Source organism: Scylla paramamosain, chromosome 16 (assembly GCF_035594125.1).
Source record: "Scylla paramamosain isolate STU-SP2022 chromosome 16, ASM3559412v1, whole genome shotgun sequence".
Classification (NCBI taxonomy): domain Eukaryota; kingdom Metazoa; phylum Arthropoda; class Malacostraca; order Decapoda; family Portunidae; genus Scylla; species Scylla paramamosain.
The window spans coordinates 14,690,927-14,710,783 of NC_087166.1; the positions used below are offsets into that span (position 1 = coordinate 14,690,927).

Consider the following 19,857-nt stretch of genomic DNA (forward strand, 5'->3'; position numbering starts at 1 on the left):
ACAGTTAAAGTTTCCCATCATGATCAATTTATCACCACTTAGCACTTTCTCTATCTAGTTCACTGTGTCTTTTATCATTATTTCATATTCTTCATTTGACCAGTGTGTGTGTGTGTGTGTGTGTGTGTGTGTGTGTGTGTGTGTAGGCTTGCTACAAGAGACCAGAAATGGTCTAAATTATGCTCTGAGGTATAAAAAAAGTGGAAGTATTCCTCTTAGGAATATACACACAAAATCATGTATGAAGAATTTTTTTATTTATTGAGTAGAGAAATGTTTGGTACAAGTAAATATCTAAGTATCACTTCATCTTAATAGATACCTAGTAATCAATAGATTGATAGCCATTTAAGGCTTACCATCCCTTTTGTCTGTTTTTTGTAGCCACGGACATGTGCTAAACATGACACTGCTATCACCAGGCATGCCTTTGAACACCTTAGCTTTGAGGTGAAGGAGCACTGGAATCTGAAAAAAAGAGACTTCTTGGCAACACTTCACCAAGGTAAAACTTAAATGTTATTTTAAAGGTCTGAAATACAAAGTTATCACAGTTTTTACAACAGTGGTACATAAAAATCTAAGATGGTAAAAATGTAGTACATATTTAATTCTAATACCTGTTTTTTATTTTAAATTATTTTTAGTTTTATTTATATTAGGTATACAGAATTGTAATTCTAAAAGTAGTTTTGTGAAAGTTTTAAGTTTGTTAGCTATTTGAAGTCATGCATCTCATTCTTGCATTCTGCTTTTATTATTTTGGGTGCCACATCACTTGCTTAGAAAAATGTTTAACCTATCTAAATAAAAGAAAATCCTTATTATGTCCTCATAAGATGGACATAAAGTCTACTTATCTGTGTTGCTTTCAGGCATTCATATACAAAAAAATTTGCTGAATAATGTTCTTTTGCTCTTGTAATATTTGGAGTTTTATTTCTATATTTCATGGGATGCAGAACATTGTATGTTCATAGTGTACAAGGCTTTATATAATGTAATTCTCAGACTGTTACATAAATTCCAAAACTTTATCACCTCATCTCTCAGTCAGCATATTTCTCTGATGCCTTACTTCCTCCCTCAAGGAGGTAGTAATAGCAGTAAATGGCCTTTTCTTTGCTTTTAATTCCTTCAACTTTGCATACATACACTTTTTTAAGAAATATTTTGCTCTTCATCCTCTCATTATGGCCATACCATTTTGATGTGTTTCTTCTCACCCATTCTACTAATCTACAGTTTATACCATTGTGCTTGCACTCATACCACATTGCTCATACTTTCATTGCTTTCACCCTCCCATCTTGTCACTCCACATACTCTTCTCAGATAACTTATTTTCACAGTATGCACTCAGGATTGCTGTGTCATATCCCATATCCATGTCTCTGTTGTCAGTGTTGGCAGGAGCATATTATTCCCTAAGCCTTTCTTTTACGTCCATAGACACATTTATTTCTATGACTTGGATGTGAATCTATGGTATGGTATCCCCATGAAAAGCCTTAATTAATTCTTCCCAACAACTGTCCTCTTAACCATAAGTTTTAAGAATATCCCATTGGGCTTCTTTGTCCACCCTGTTATATGCTCTTTCTAGGTCCATGAATGTGAATACTGCATACAACTTGTTGTCTTTCCTTAAGTATTCCTCTGTTATGATTTTGAACACAAAAGTTGATCCATCCACCCATTTCCTTTCCTAAAATCTCCCTGTTCCTCACTGATCTTCACCTCAGTCACTTCTATCAGTCTTTTACTCTAGACTCCCATAAAATTCTAGACACTAAAACAAACTTTTTTGTCTTATTATTATTATTATTATTATTATTATTATGATTGTTATTATTATTACTATTATTATTATTATTATTGTTATTATTATTATTATTATCATTATTATTATTATTATTATTATTATTATTATTATTATTATTATTATTATTATTATTATTATTATTTATTTATTTTATTTATTTTATATTATTTTTTACACAAGAGGGTCACAAGACACCAAACAAACTTTTTTGTTTTATTATTATTATTATTATTATTATTATTATTATTATTATTATTATTATTATTATTATTATTATTATTATTATTTATTCATTTATTTTATTTTTTATTTTTTATTTATTTATTTTTTATATTTATTTATTTTTTTAGACAAGAGGGTCACTAGCCAAAGGAAACAAAACTGGAAAAAAAAAATCACATTTAGAGGCCAGTCCCAGAAGAGACATCAAGAGAATCATAGAAAATTAAAGGATAAGTGTCTTGAAACATCCCTCTTCGAAGAGTTCAAATCATAGGAAGGAGGAAATACAGAAGCAAGCAGAGAGTTCCAGAGAGTTTACCAGAGAAAGGGATGAATGATTGAGAATACTGGTTAACTCTTGCATTAGAGAGATAGACACAATAGGGATGAGAGAAAGAAGAAAGTATTGTGCAGCAAGGCCACAGGAGAAGGGTAGGCATGCAGTTAACAAGATGAGAAGAGCAGTTAGCATGAAAATAGCAATAGAAGATAGCAAGAGATGCAACATTGCAGCAATGAAAAAGAGACTGAAAACAGTCAGTCAGAGGAGAGGAGTTGATAAGATGAAAAGCTTTTGATTCCACCCTGTCTAAAATAGCGGTATGAGTGGGACCCCCATACATGTAAAGTGTACTCCATACATGGGCAGATAAGGCCCCTATACAGAGTTAGCAGCTGGGGGGATGAGAAAAACTGGTGGAGACAACTGAGAATGCCTAACTTCATAGAAGCTGTTTTAGCTAGAAATGAAATATGAAGTTTCTAGTTTAGATTATAAGTGAAGGACAGACTGAGAACGTTCAATGTAGAAGAGGGGGATGGTTGAGTGTCACTGAAGAAGAGGGGATAGTTGTCTGGAAGATTGTGTGAAGTTGATACTTGGAGGAATTGAGTTTTTGAGGTGCAGAACAATACTAAATTTGCTCTGCCCCAGTCAGAAATTTTAGAAAGATCAGAAGTCAGGTGTTCTGTGGCTTCCCTACATGAATTATTTACTTCCTGAAGAGTTGGATGCCTAGGAAAATATGTGAAAAAGTGCAGGGTGGTATGATCAGTATAGGAGTGGATAGGACAATAAGTTTGGTTTAGAAGATTATTGATGAATAATAGGAAGAGAGTGAGTGACAGGACAGAACCCTGAGGAACACCACTGTTAATAGATTTTTTTTTCTCTTTTTTTACGTAGAAGGGACACTGGCCAAGGGCAACAAAAATCCAATAAAAAAAAAAAAAAGCCCACTGAGGTGCCAGTCCCAGAAAAGGGTCCAAAGCGGTAGTCAAAAATTGAAGGATAAGTGTCTTGAAACCTCCCTCTTGAAGGAATTCAAGTCATAGGAAAGTGGAAATACAGAAGCAGGCAGGGAGTTCCAGAGTTTACCAGAGAAAGGGATGGATGATTGAGAATACTGGTTAACTCTTACATTAGAGAAGTGAACAGAATAGGGGTGAGAGAAAGAAGAAAGCCTTGTGCAGCAAGGCCGTGGGAGGAGGGGAGGCATGCAGATTTAGGAGAAGATGTGACCATCTACCACAGCAGCAATAGAACAGTCAGAAAGGAAATTTGAGATGGAATTACAAAGTGAAGGATAGAAGACATAGGAGGTTAGTTTGGAAATCGAAACTTTGTGCCACACTCTATCAAAAGCTTTTGATATGTGTAAGGCAACAGCAAAAGTTTCACCAAAATCTCTAAAAGAGAATGACCAAGACTCAGTAAGGAAAACCAGAAGATCACCAATAGAGTGGCCTTGACAAAACCCATTCTGTTGATCAGATAGAAGGTTGTGAAGTGATAGATATTTAAGAATCTTCCTGTTGTGAATAAATTTAAAAACTTTAGATAGGCAGGAAATTAAAACAATAGGATGGTAGTTTGAGAGATCGGAACAGTCGCCCTTTTTAGGAGCAGGCTGAATGTAGGCAAACTTCCAGCAAAAAGAAAACGTAGATGTTGATAGACAGAGTTGAAAGGGTTTGACTAGGCAAGGTGAAAGCATGGAGACACAGTCTTGGAGAACAGTAGAAGGGACTTCATCAGGGTTTATTTAGGCCAGCAAGGGTATGGAAAACATCACTGTGAGGGATTTTAATGGGTAGCATGCAGTAGTCAGAGGGTGGAAGAGAGGGAGGAACAAGCCCTGAATCATCCAAGGTAGCATTTTTACCAAAGGTTTGAGCAAAGAGTTCAGCTTTAGAAATAGATGAGATGGCAGTAGTGCCATCAGGTTGAAATAAAGGAGGGAAAGATGAAGCAGTAAAGTTATTGGAGATGTTTTTGACTAGGTGCCAGAAGTCATAAGGGGAGTTAGATCTTGAAAGATTTTGACACTTTCTATTAACGAAGGAATTTTTGGCTTGTTGGAGAACAGACCTGGCATGATTCCGGGCAGAAATATAAAGCACATGAGTTTCAGGTGATGAAAGGCTCAAGTACCTTTTATTCGCCATCTCTATCATGTATAGCACAAGAACAGGCTGTGTTAAACCAAGGTTTGGAAGGGTTATGTCGAGAGAAAGAGTGAGGAATGTACACCTCCATGCCAGACACTATTACCTCTCTTATGCGCTCAGCACACAGAGACAGGTCTCTGACACAGAAGCAGTAGTCATTCCAAGGAAAATCAGCAAAATACCTCCTCAGGTCCCCCAAATTAGCAGAGCCAAAATGCCAGAGGCACCTCCGCTTTGGGGGATCCTGATGAGGGATTGAAGCGATAGGACCAGATACAGATAAGAGATTATGATTGGAGGAGCCCAACGGAGAAGATAGAGTGACAGCATAAGCAGATAGATTAGAGGTTAGGAAAAGGTAAAAAATGTTGGGCATATCTCCAAGACAGTCAGGAATATGAGTAGGGTGTTGCACCAGTTGCTCTAGGTCATGGAGGATAACAAAGTTAAAGGTTAATTCACCAGGATGGTTAGTGAAGGGAGAGGAAAGCCAAAGCTGGTGGTGAACATTGAAGTCTTCAAGAATGGAGATTTCCACAAAAGGGAAGAGAGTCAGAATGTGCTCCATTTTGGAAATTAAGTTGTCAAAGAATTTATTATAGTTGGAGGAGTTAAGTAAGAGTTATACAGCACAGGTAAATTTTGTTTGAGAGTGACTCTGTAGTCATAGCCAGATCGTGAAAAACTCGAAAGATTAAAAAACATGTGCACAAGACCAGGTTAAGTTGTTGCGCACATAGACACAACATCCAGCTTTGGACTGAAAATTAGGATATAGAAAGTAGGAGGGAACAGGAAAGTGGCTTATGTCAGTTGCCTCAGACACCTGTGTTTAAGTGAGGAAAAGAAGATAAGATTTAATAGAGGAGAGATGGTGTTCTACAGATTGAAAATTAGATCTTAGACCCCAAATTTTGCAGAATAAAAGGTTGAGGGGGATGTCAAGACACTTAGGGTCAGTACCAGAAGAGTAGTCCGACAGTGGGACATTTGTGGTTCCCTTCCCAGATGGGGACTCCGAGGCTGGTGTGGAAATCACCATGATAATTTTGAATTTTGAATGAAGGTGTATGTATAGTTAGGTGCATGTAGCTTTGTGTGAAGGAAGAGAATTGTCTTTAGAGGGCAGGCTGTGACTGGCCCCTTGTGTTATGGGACACAAAGGGAAATGTCCAGTGAAATCACAGTTGGGTTTAATGAAAAGTTCACAGCACCCTCTGATCTAGTGCTTAAGACCTCACTGGGAGTAATTATAATTTCGGCAGGTGTCCTCCAATCTTTACCTTTATATAGGGCTACAATAACTGCCTTCCTCCTCCTATCTGGTACTTCTTGCCCCCATGCCACTTCACATATTAGAGGCATGCACTCTACTACCACTACATCTCCATGCTTAACATTTGAACAGTTATTCCTTCTATACCTCAGTTCTTGATCTGCTTCCATATTCATGCTAGATATGTATCATTGCTTCTCCTTCTTTCTTTACATTAATTGAATAGTCAAAAGGCCTTTTCCTTTCAGGAAGTAGGCAGTTCACGCAAGGAAACCACAAAATACCTGACTTCCTATCTCTTTAAAATTTCTGATTGGGGCACAGTAAATCTAGTATTGTTCATTGTCTCAAAAACTCAATTCCTCCATTTATGGACTCAACACAACCTTCCAGATAACCACCTCCTCTTTTTCAGTGACACTCAACTGTCCCCCTCTTCTGCACTGAACATCTTCGGTCTGCCCTTTACTTATAATCTAAACTGGAAACCTCACATCTCATCTCTAGCTAAAACAGCTTCTATGAAGTTAGTATGCTTCACATGCTTCACTCTTTTAGACAGGGAGGAATCAAAAGCTTTTTTGTCCTCTTCTCTAACTGATTGTCTTCAGCCTCTCTCTCATCACTGCAATGTTGCATCTCTTGCTATTTTCTCCTGTCATTTTCATGCTAACTGGTCTTTTGATCTTACAAATGCAAACTGCATACATGCCCTCCTCCCATGACCTCACTGCACAAGACCTTCTTTCTCTCATCCCTATTCTGTCCACCTCTCTAATGCAAGGGTTAACTAGTATTGTCAAACATTCATCCCTTTCTCTGGTAAACTCCGGAACTTCCTGCCTGCTTTTGTATTTCCTCCTTCCTATGACTTGAACTCTTTCAAAAGAGAAGTTTCAAGACACTTACAGCCAGATTATTAAATAACCTCTTTCCCCTTCCCATCTGGAAACCACTGTTTATTATCAGCCTCAAGGAGGTTCCTGGAGCAGCACATGAAGAGGTCAAGCAGCAGAAAAATTAACTAGTGGCACTCCTTCACAAAGAGCAGCCCAGCACCACCTCTTCACCAAGCTCTTTGCTTATTTTATAGTTAATTACATCATTTTTCCATATTATTGTATTAGTAATTGGTTATAGGATCAGATGACTTTCTAGGTGTCATATGAAAAATCATACCTTGCAGGAAATATTACTTTTCACTGTGTTAAAGAAGCACAAAGCAATTCTCACTTGTCCCAGGCAAGGCTGTTACCAGCCAGCCCTGGGTTCCCTGGTCTCCTTCCCCCACCAGCCACAGGAACAGGGTCCTCATCATTCTTCAGCTCAGCTGTTAATTGTGGTCTTTTTTTAGTTTCTTTTTGCACATTTCTATTTAATTTTTATAAGAAATATTTGCATTGTATATATGTTTATTTCTTTGGTTGTTTTGAAATGATAGCCAGAAAATCCCAGGGTAGTGGTGGCTGGCAGGAACGCTTACCCACCAACCTCGTTATGATAGATTGGCTTTACTATTGTGTTTATAAGAATACATCCCAATCTTATAGCTAAGGAGCAGTGTATTGCAGCTCTTCCTTACTCATGTTCATGGCCAACTCTACATAAGTAAAGTGAATGTACTGCTGCATAGTGATGAGGCTGCAGTGAAACAGGAGGTTGGCAGGCTTCATTAAAAAACATCCACATGGCTGCCAACAGAAGGACTCGCCTGGTATTTTCTGCTAAACCTATTGTATATCACCGTATCCCATATTTTTTATGTACATATGAATTGCATAATATTTTCAATCATTTCAGTATATGTAAAATACATTCTCTAGTTTTCAAAGTTTTTGTGATTTGCATGAGTACCTACACAGCAATGAACACCCTCGCACACAGAGAAACAGAGGAGAGCATCTGCTAATATCTTGATGGGAAGCACCTTCTCTAGAAGACTCTCTGAGGAAAGGGCAAGAGGTAGATTGATAATCTGACCATTATCCTTTGTTGTTTGATCATTCTATCAGATGTCACTTTGGGAACTGGTATTTGAGTGAGTCTTTTTTTTATTAAGAATATTTTGTTCCCCTTGACCAGTGACTCTTACATAAAAAAAAAAAAACTTCCACTTCCTCCCTGCTACCTGCAAGAACCCCAACCTGTCTCTTCATTCTCACACATTTTTCCTTTCTCTTTCTCTCTCTCTCTCTCTCTCTCTCTCTCTCTCTCTCTCTCTCTCTCTCTCTCTCTCTCTCTCTCTCTCTCTCTCTCTCTCTCTCTCTCTCTCTCTCTCTCTCTCTCTCTCTCTCTCTCTTCACTTCTATCTAAAACTTCATTCTCTTATTGAATTTTTTACTTGGCTTCCTTCCCAAAGTCTTTGTCTCTCGTTTTACTTTCTCTTATCAGCTCATTCACTTCCATATACCAAAACCTACGCTATTTTCTTCTCCTTATATTGTCTCTGGTGCAGTTTTCTGAAGTATTTTCTCATATGCTTTCTTCTTTTTTTTTTCTTTTTTTTTATGGTCTTCTTGATCCCTGCTGTCCACCATGCACTTCCCTTACTGCATAAACCTCTTATGTGTACCCTACAACTTCAACTACTACTGTTGTAATTGTATCCTTGAATACTTTAAAATCTTTCTTTACACCTGATCCCTCACCAACTATTGCCTTAGCTTCTCCATCTTTTGCATACCTTCCTCTCGTATTTCTCTCCATACTCCTTCCTGTCCAATTTTTCACTGCCCACTATTGTACTCACTTGCTCACTGCCAATATTTCCACCATACTCCCATCCATTTTATTTTCATCCTAATAACCCCATCATTGTGAACTGACCTGTCAAACATGTAGCTTGCTGCTTGCATACAACAGATCTTTCCTAATTCTTTCATCCACTGCTACATAGTCAATCAGGCTCTTCTGCTCACCTGTCCACTTGCATGTGTACCTGTGGATCATCTCATATGAGTAACTCCATGGGAGAGTGATCCAAGCACCATAGGCCTCCAGACCCTGATTTCGTGCTCAATCACCTGACCTGGGCTTCCCACACTGCCTGGTGGGAGTTGAATTCGTCTCCCTCTGAATTAACATGGTCAAAATTGTTATACAATATAATGTACTTTTGACATAATGGACCTGGCCTGCCCAGGTATAGTTGATTCCACAAGAGAATGATCCATGCGCCAGCAGCTGTGCCAAGACAGCAACCAGCCAATGAGCACGTTGATGGGGATGATGTATTTGTGCATGGGCAGTTAGCCAACGGTGTAGCATGAGTCTGTGACAAAGGCAACGCGCAACCAATGAGCATGCTGTGGGATCCCCCAGACTATGCTTACAGTTTAAATTCTCCCACAGGCTGTATCACTATTAAACTTAGATTACCTCTGTTTTTTTGTGATTTATCACGATGGCTATGCATGATTCAGGTAGTGATGTTAATATCCCACAAGCTATCATTGTTAGTTAACATTAGAAAATCACATTACTTGAACTTCACAAGTGCATGGTTTGGTTTGATTGTTAATAAGTAAATGATAATTGATTCTAATCAAAATTTTATTCATACCATTGGGAAGCGTTGGTATGTATTTCTCTAAAATTGTATGGTTGGTTCTCAAGATATTTGATATTCTGTGACAGTAAACTTTAGGAGTGATTTGTGATGTTTAAAAAAATGGCACTTGGATCATTACCATGGAGCTACTCATATACCATAGAATAAAACTTGCATATCTTCAAATTAACTTCCAAGAACCTCTTGTGTTTAGTGAGCAGTGAAAACCATCACAACAGTGACTGCCTGGTGGTGGTATTCATGAGTCATGGTAACGTCAATAACAACAAGGAGTTTCTGTGCACCCAAGACTTCAAGGTTGATACAGAAGAGTTGTGGAAGAACTTCACAGCAGATAAGTGCCCAAGTCTTGCAGGGAAGCCCAAATTATTCTTTATACAAGTAAGTTCTAAGTGTTCTATTTAATGTTCTTGGAGATCATAAAAAAGTGACTTAAAAAATTTGGTTTATAATTTTGATTACAGACTAACCCAAGTTTTCCAGGCATGCAGGGGTGACAACATTGACAAGGGTGTGAAGATGAAGCATACTAAAGCCCTCAATGTCCAGGTAGACTGTATGCATCGTAAAGAAGATTACGTCATCCCATTGCATGCTGACATGCTCATGATGTGGGCCTCCTATCCTGGTGTGTTTACAGCTTTTTGTTACATAAGATTTAGAACATCATGTATACATAATATGCCCTAAGCATCCCACCAAATACAGTTTATAAAGTGTAAATAAAATGTTCCCAGACTACATCTATGAAAAACAGAAAACATATCTTACTTAAATTTGGCTTTCATTCCCATTGAAGAAGATATTTTGTGCAGTGATACACTCTTTTTTGTGTTGCTGCCATAATGGAAATGCTTCCTGGAAGCTGGAAGTCCTATTCTTTTTATTCGTAAAACAGTGTGTGATTTGTGTTGGATCTCCTCCATGATGTTAAAACTTTGAACTTTTGTCATAAACTTTTTTTTAGAGTTGAGAAAGAAGTTGCAGTTAGTCAAATCTGGTAAACAAGAGAGATTAGAAGTAACAGTTGTGTTGGTGAGTGGATGTCAAGATTTGTAGGGTTTGAAAGGTTTATTTAACGTGTGCAATTCCTAGTTAAAATAACACATTATTTCAACAAATTGTGGTAGATTATGTAATATAGGATAGTGTTTTCACTTGAATAATACATCTGTCTTGATTTCATTAATGTTTGTATAATAGTATTTTCTCAAAGACTTATGTTTTGATTCTCAAAATGCTGGACATTTTAGTAAATGGTGGACCTTGCCTCCAATTTGATTTTGGTTGTGTAAATTACATAGTCTCTCACCCATTGGTATATTACTGTCTCTTTAACCATCAGGAAATTATGATTTTGGCATTTAAATACACAAATGCTGATGTGCATTTTCTGTGGTAGTTTTCAGAAAGATATTCTTCAGATACTTTAGAACAGGTCACAAGCCTCTGATTATGAGCAGAGTGAAGTTTACCATGGAGGTTGTTTCATTTTGAGCGGCCTGGCCCAACCGTAATGCTATTCAAATGCTAATATCTCCTGAACTACATGGCCAATTATGATAAAATTAGCACCATATGATAGCACAATTCAGTCAATTTTATATGATATACCTTTCATCTCTTATATTGGGTGAAGTCAAAGGGTAACTTGCAGAAAGTAGAAGGGTGTCAAAAATGGGATTTCTCAAAAGCTACTCAGCGAGTTTCAATGAAACTTAAGAGGTGTCATGTTGCTATAATTTTAATAAAATTCCTCATCTTGACTTTGAAGTAGCACTGCACATGCACAAAGTCAAAATTACAATTTTTTAACTAATTGATCAAGCTCACATTTTGTTTTTATAAGAGTAATACAAGTTATAACAAAAAAGCATGTCAAATTTGCAACACTATTGCATATGTGCAAAATACATAATAAGATATTTTATAAACTGAACATTAGTTTTCTGCAATTTTTCACTTTTTTTTTTCTCTCAATAAGACTGAACACAGAATGAAATTTTCTATCCAGTGGTATATACCACAACCACTGGGCTCTTGCAAAGTTTTGAGCTAGAGTAATCTGAATATTGGGCAAGTGCACAATGTGTGGGGTGCTTCCATTGTTGCATTACTAACAGCTTTGCTCGTCAATCACCTTCCAGGCATTTTACTGATTCATACATACTGATCTTGAGTTGATCTTATCTGACCATAGGGTGTTGACATCTTTTGATCATAATTTGAAAGACTGTATTAACCAAGTGGCACTAACATCATTAAATAAATTGGTCATACTATTTTCATCCAAGGCCATAGGTGGGCATTATCATAATCATGATAATTTATTGTGAAAATGACATCAGGTTATCATTTATCTGATAATTATTCTTTCCCACATTATCAGTTCATTGGTATCACTGATACTTTTGGTACCAAATTAGCGGTAATGAATAATTTTAGTTTTTGGAACATGAGCATGTTGAAGTTTTAAACTTCCAAAATCAAATGTAGTTATTTTACTTAAAACAGTACTTTTCATTAGTGAAGAGATGGGATAAACATTGAATTTGAAGTTTTTAAGATTTTTTTAAGTTTTCTAAGATAAAGATAAAAAATATTTTGATTTATTGATTTTTTAATTCAAAATATCAGTATCATTATCAGTAGTATGGGAATTTTGGATATGTCGATTTATCGGTTATTGGTTATCAGGTGATAAACATATAGCCAGTTACTGATTATCGGTTATTGCTGATAAGGTTAGTGTTATCAATTTATGGGTTATTGTGATAAATATTTTCGTTATTGCGCCCAGCTATGTCCGAGACATTTTATCCAAAGAAGGCATGGAGACATGCATATATCATAGAATATCTTTATGAATCTATACATCACATCAGAAAACTTTATCTCGCTTTTAAAAGCTATTTTACACCAACAGGCTATCAATCTATTATCTACTGCATTCATGTTGGTGTAGATTTGTTTAGTTCAAATAGTAATCTTTGTAGCAAAATATTACAAATTACATTCAACTTCCGAATATTTTCATAACCCAAGCTTTCACTTTTTTTTTGTAATAAAGTGTGGAGAACAAGTTTCTCATGCCAGTTCAAGCTTTTTTTTTTAATAATTGTAAGTTTAATTTATTGATCCTGTTCAGTAAACCATAAGTTGCTCTTTTATACTCTGTCATTTGTTTAGCTTTGTGAAATAATCGATTGTAATTCTAGTTGCCCAGAGGCAGCTAAAGGATTTTAGACCCACACGGTGACGCGAATCGTTTATTGCATTCGGTCAAACCTGAAGACACACATAATAAACATAAGACGTGCATAGCACCACTAACCATTACATACTGTATCAACATAATGCATCACTAATCATGGATTATGCTAATTAGGGCAATTGACCCCTCGTAATACAGATGTAGAACTCACGTGTTTGGGGTCTTAAGGAGGCCTGTCACCAAGCAACACCTGCGTCTGTATTGTAGTGATCTGATCTTTCCTGGAGTAGTCACACCCTAACTCAGTGGCAGTACAAAAGAATCTGTCCCTCTGGGCTTCGTTCCTGCTGGCCCTCAGCGCCTCACGCCTGCCCGTCTTACCCTTAGGTCAGCAATAGTTCCCAGGTGACTCATTCCTCTACAGCAGTGGTTCTCAAACTATGGGTCGCGACCCAAAGTTGGGTAGCAAGATCAATTTTGATGGGTTGCAGGGACACAGGAACATTATCATACTTTCAGTGTTTCAGTGTATTTCAGTTATTTAATTGAATTATTCTTCTTTAACCACAAATTACTTTTGTTATGTATGTTCATCTTCCCCCCACCTCCCTCCTCCTGGGCCCCATGTAATGGTGTCTCTGACTGCTGTACACAAGCTGTACACATTATTTATTTTTTTCCAAAATAAAGTGTATATATATCATTGTACATTTTCTTTCTCTTTACTCTGGGTCACGAAGGAATGAAATGTTCCAAATAGGGTCGCTCATGAAAAAGTTTGAGAACCACTGCTCTACAGAGATCCCTCTGTGTCTTATCTACCATATGTGCCATGTCATCAACTTTACCATGTAAACACAACCCTCACTGCCTCTTTGCTGCTAAGCTCTCCACAGCTAGTTCCTCTCACACATCTTCAGTACTGCAATTAAGTACTATAATGAATTTAGTTTCCTTAATCTCTATTCTAATTAACTTGGTTTTCTTAGTGTTACCCATGCTTCATATACTAGTTGAGCATATGCTTGCTCAACAACAACTTCTTTCACCCGCTAGGCGGTCTTTCACCCGCTCTGCAATAACAGTAATTGAAGGTTGTGCCTAGATAGATTTAATCATTCACAACTTCAGCATTTTCACTCAAACTTATTCATAACAGTTTACTTTATCCAGTTTACTTTTGTTCACTTGTACTGATCATAATTGGCAACATTCATGACAGTATCAAAAACACCTGGTAACTTGGTATTGTTTTTTGTAATAACTATGATATCAGCATATAACAGAAAGAACAGATTAAAATAAACTTCAGTATTGTTACTATATAAAGCATAACTAATACCAATGAATAACAGTAAACCTGAATATTTGCTACTGATATCATTCTTAGAATCATTTAAATATAATGAAAACAACAGAGGCCTTAATTTTTTTCCCTTCCTTACTCACACATTTGAAATAGGAAGATGGTACACCAGTACACAAACACAGCATTTGGCATTGTCATTTGAATTCTTAATTATCTTCAAAAGTCACTCATTTATATCTAGTAGTTTTGGTGGTAGAGATGTTAACATAGTCAAAAAGCTTTCCTAAAATCTACATACGTACAAAATAATTGTTTCTTGTGACAGACACTGAAGTTTGTTAATACCTGCAGTGTGAATATTTAGTCAATTGTACTAGTGCATAGTCCTTCCTAGAACTTCCCTGTTCTTTACACGATAGTACAGAAACAATCAAATAACTGTAAATTCTTATGTTCACCAACAAGATAAATAACTTACCCATTACCAGTGTAATACCTCTGATATTGTCAACATTGCCTTTTTTTTGGTAAAGTAGTTTTGTATATTGTAAATTTTTATTTTGGTACATTGTGTGTTTAACTCTTTCAAATAAATATCTCGTTCACATTTTTATGTTATAGCAGTTTGACCTTGTCACCTTGAGTAAAACTTACAATTATGGGCTTCACTTTTCTGGTGTCATTTCTAAAACTTGACCTGGTAGCTTGTGCTGATGTCTTATGCGATTGTTCCATGTATCTTTTTCAGCAAGCTCCATCACAATTACAGTTGTATTTTTCCTTGATGCTTAATATCTTAAATACTCACATTTACTTTTCTTTTATGCTGCTTCATTATATGTAGTTGATATGCCTGTTTCATTGGTTTCTTCAGGTCTGATACAATCTTTTTTTTTTTTTTTTCATCCTTCATTTTTTAAGCAATGGTGGTAACAGCATGAGAAATAGGAACTATTACACATAGCACAATATCTGACTGCATTGGCTTTACCATTTCAGTGACTATTGTGGGGTGTGTGGTCATAATGGAGCCAAGTCCCTAGCTATGAATTTGGTAGTGGTGCAATGCATGTTCCAGATAACACATTGACAATGTTAACAATTTTCTTGATGGTTATCCATCAGTAGTAACAAACAAGCATTTTGTAAGCTGTGCTTATGGATAGTTGCCCTAACCTCATGTTAACCCAAACAGTTTTGCTCTTTTAGAAGCACAAGTGCCATTTATAATACTTTGTATAGGTTGTTTTATTGTTGTTAGTCTACTACATGAGTGAGAGTTCCCGTTACTGAATTCCCATGTTTAACACGAAATTTGATGTTTGTTCTCTTTTTTACTTGATATCAATAATGACATCAAAAGTAAGCCCATTAATAAGATCATGAAGAGTAGTGTAACACAGATCCTGATAATCACAGTAAGATGCCAGTGGACATGCTGACTAACTAAAGTTACTGCTTGTTCCTGTTGTACATATATGAAAATGTTAGTTTCTTTGCTATATGGACAGTCCAAGAATATTTTGATTCTTGTACATTAATACCTCTTTTCTTTCAGGTATTTATGCATTAAATGTTTTGAGTAGCTAATAGAGAACGCATTTATCATCTCCTTTTTTCAAGCACATACTCTATAATAAATGTATAACACTTCATACAGGATGCATAACTTCCAAATATCAACACATGCTGAATACTGATTTTCTTTCAGGTATGTTTGCTTTCAAATCATACCAGAATGACATAAATGGAAGTGTTTTCATCCACTTCCTTAGTAAGGTGTTGATACAGGATGGCAGGACGTGTGACCTCTTCACTTTACTGCTGCGGGTGACGCGGGAAGTGGCAACACGGTATGAATCATACACCCCACAGAGTAATCTCCTTCATCAGAACAAACAGACTCCCTACATGGTCTCCACTCTGATGCGCAAATTGGTTTTTCCTGTCTGGAAATCCTAAACCAAATGACTTAAAAGATGTAGGCAGATTCTAATACATATCCTTGTGAAGACAGTAACATCCAGTCATTGATATACAGCACAGACAGACCTGGGAGGTTAAGAGAGACTTCTATGGCTCCCAGTGGAATTTTTTAAATGCTCTTTTCTTTTGTCATAATGACATCATGTATGATAGTGGTTATTGTGGTGTTCAGAATTTTATTCTTAACCCCCTTTGTTACCAGATTTTACAAATGTTGTATGTGTATACACGAATTCATTTAGGCTGCAGAATCAGTGTTGTACATGCATACAACATAACTATAACAGGAGTGTATGGAGCCTTTTGAAAGTCAGTGGAGCACCTATGAGGACAACTAAGCAGGGGCATCATGCCACCTTGTATGACTGTAATACTTTCATTTTGTATGGGCATTATATGTTGTTTATAATTTTATATGCATACTCATCTAATCATGCTAGATATATTATATAGAAAATTATCACAGCTGGCACCTCGACTATCTCTCTCTCTCTCTCTCTCTCTCTCTCTCTCTCTCTCTCTCTCTCTCTCTCTCTCTCTCTCTCTCTCTCTCTCTCTCTCTCTCTCTCTCTCTCTCACCAAGTCCAGCACATCATAATATAGTAATTTTACATTTTTATGGCCTATAAAGTATGTAAAGCACATTCCTCAATACCTGTTTATTTCTTGCAAGTGTTATGTGTAGATTTTTTTTTTTCCCAATTATGGCAACTTCTGCTTTGGATCAGACTGTGATGATGCCCTGGAGACTGAGTTTGAGGGCTCTGACAATGAAGGTACTCAGACAGATATTAGTGTAAGTGATAACAATGAGGAATACCTGCTCAAAAACAATCCTGATATGTGAGTGATGAGTTGAACTCTGGTGATGAGTTGGCACCATCACCACCATCACCATAGTGATGGTGCAGAGGAAGGGGGTAAGTGGGGCATGGGGAGGGAGATTCTGTAATGAAGGGGTTAATATAATATCTGATTGAAGCATAAAAAATTGTAATTATTGGAGAAGTTTTTATATTGATATTTATAATATAAGGAAGGTGTTTGTTAACTGATATAGATATTGAAACCAGAAATTATTATTATAATATTGAAATATCAGTTATGACAGAATCTAATTCTGTGAACATTTTGTATAATCAATCAAATATAATCAATTTGTATTGATATTTATAATATAAGGAAGGGGTTTGTTAACTGATAGAGATATTGAAACCAGAAATTATTATTATAATATTGAAATATTAGTTATGACAGAATCTAATTCTGTGAACAGTTAAAGAGTTTTCTATATACAGTGTATATTGACTTTATATTTGAGGAAATGTTTTTATTAGCAATGACAATTTGTGATTTTAAGGAAGATACGGTGGTTTAATGCAGTTTTATACTTTTTTTTTATTTATTTTTTTATGATATATCTGTTGTATCATTATGATTGCATTTGATTCTTATTGAAATATTTCATACATGGATATTATATTTTCTTTATTGCCTTATGTAATTTGAATGTGAAATTGGAAGTGGTTCACACATTGTATTTGAATGTGAATAAAGGAGGCAACAGTGACAAAAATTTAAATTGGTTCTTTTAAAAATCATGATTATGAATAATTCCCCCTGCAGTTATCTACTGGTTACCTAGCCAGCCATTCCCCTATGGAAGGAACTTAGAACTTACAGCGACCAATTTTTGTATAGGACTGAGACCACTCACACACCACACACCAGGACAGCAAGATTACAACTCCTTGGCTTACACCCTGTAAATACTTGCTGCCAGCTGAACAGGAGCTATACATTAAGAGGCTTGTCCATCTGCCTTACTGTGCCTGGGACTCAAACTTAGACATTCTTGGGCATGAGCAACTTGACAACAAGTACTCTTCTTCAGTCTCTTTCACTGTCTCTAGTATCCCATGTATCCCAGGCCATCAAAATCATTCTGGTCCACCTCCTCTATCTTCTCATACACTTTATATATTGCAATCAAGTCTCCCCTTTCTCTTCTTTTTTCTAGCATTAGTAGGTGTAACATTCCCAATCTTGATACTTGGTATAATTTTTGTAACCTTACCAATCTTGATTCATATGGCAAGTCCCTGATACTTGGTACCATCTCTCTGAACTCTCCAACTTCCTTATATCCTTTTTCTTGTAGGGTTACCACACTATGGCTGCATATTCCAGTTTAGGTCTAATCAGTGATATAATCTTTCTGATCATATCTTCATCCATAAACATAAAAGCCAGCTTTATTCTTCTCAAGTTGTAAGTTTATCTTATAATTTTGGTGATGTATCTCTCCAATGTCAAATTTCCATTCACCATAACACCCAGATCCTTTTTCCTCTTTTGCTCTACTCAACCTCTCCCCATTTAACACATCCTTTTATTCTCCTCTCACTATTCCATTACTTTACATTTTTCTAGATTAAGCTCCACTTCTCATCTATGACTCCACTCCAGTATGTTGTTTAGATCCTCTTGCAACACTCCACAATCTTCCTTACTCTCAACTTTTTTTCAGCAACTTAAAAAAAATTGAGAGTTAGGAAGATTGTGGAGTGTTTCAAGAAGATCTTAACTAGATATAAAGTAGAGTCATAAATGGGAAATTGAGTTTGTTAGGATGTGTGTGTATGTGTGTTTTCACCCATATATAGCTCAATCACTGAAAATTGAATCAAGCAAGTTGCACAAGTTTAGGAGAGTTTGCAAGTAAGTGTTGATTGGCTACTGACATATTTACAAGTCAGTCTTGTTTTTGTTTCTGTTTTATATTGATGTTGCATTTATCATGTTTCTTAAATAATTTAAGTTAAAAATTATCATTGATTTCAGGCTTATAAGAAATAAGGAACTGATAAAGAAAATATACTTGATGCAGGGCTGACATTGCCATTAAGGATGTAAAAATTAGGCAGCTCTTCTGTTGCACATCTACCACACTGGTATACATGGCCTCTTCAGAGGCTTTGTGGTTAAATGACTGAATTAAAAGTAACTGATGTTTAACAGTTTAACGAAAAATAAACACTGAGGCAGTGTGTACTGATGTGGTACATGTGTAGCTGCAGTGCTGCTTAACTCATACAGTGTAATTGATGGCCCTGCATTCTATCTATCTCTCTGACACTTCATTTCCTCCAGGAGCATCCCCAAAAGAGGTGGCCATGGCAAAAGAACCACCTTTCCCTATCCAAACATTCCCTTCTTGCTTCTTCAAGCACTTAGCTTTTACTAACACCTCTCTCACACATGTACACACACTCAAAATACTGTTGTATTTCAAAATTAATAAATCATATTGTCTCTGCAGAATTGGTGAGGTGATGAGGACTGAAAGTTGCCATATGGGAAGCACATAGAAATAGGAATGGGATATGTAATATAATGTGTGTGTGTGTGTTTAATTAGTTGTGACATACAGGAAAGGGGCCATTCTCACACTCTCCTGTCTCTATATCGACTATTGTCAATCACTTGTGTCAATCACTTCTTTTTATAGTCTGTTCCAGGCTTTCATTGTTCTCTGTGGAAAACTTATCTTGACATCTCTTTTTTCACACATCCCCTTTGATTTTCTTTCCATGTTTTCTTGTGCCTCTTGTATTCTGTCACAAAATATCTGTCCAGTATCTTCATTCCCCTCACCACTCTATATAGCATGATTAGGTCTCCTCTCTCCTTTCTTTCTCTGTTCCAGTGATGGGAGACCTGATTTTGATAGTCTCTCTTCATAGATCAGATCTGTTAGGCTGAGAGCCATCTTTGTTCTTGCTCTTTGTATTCTCTCCAGTTTTCTTATATTTTTTTCTGTACTTTGTGATGACACCACCACTATATAATCTAATCTTGGACAAATTGTAGTCATAATCATTTGTGTGTGCCTGAAGAGAGAGAGAGAGAGAGAGAGAGAGAGAGAGAGAGAGAGAGAGAGAGAGAGAGAGAGAGAGAGAGAGAGAGAGAGAGAGAGAGAGAGAAACTTGAACTGGTTCTG

At 36.5% G+C, this 19,857-nt stretch overlaps 1 protein-coding gene across 9 annotated transcripts in view; it reads left to right on the plus strand.

Moving 5' to 3' along the window:
* LOC135108104 (caspase-1-like) overlaps positions 1–16,432 on the plus strand; it is a 64,692-nt gene extending 48,260 nt beyond the window's left edge. For all 9 annotated transcript variants that reach the window (XM_064018770.1, XM_064018769.1, XM_064018775.1 and 6 more), the window contains 4 exons: positions 385–505; positions 9,539–9,726; positions 9,829–9,973; positions 15,580–16,432. In XM_064018770.1, the coding sequence (XP_063874840.1) occupies positions 385–505; positions 9,539–9,726; positions 9,829–9,973; positions 15,580–15,830 (705 nt within the window). In that variant the 3' untranslated portion in view covers positions 15,831–16,432. The remainder of the gene's footprint in view (positions 1–384; positions 506–9,538; positions 9,727–9,828; positions 9,974–15,579) is intronic.
* The last annotated feature ends 3,425 nt before the right edge of the window (positions 16,433–19,857 follow it).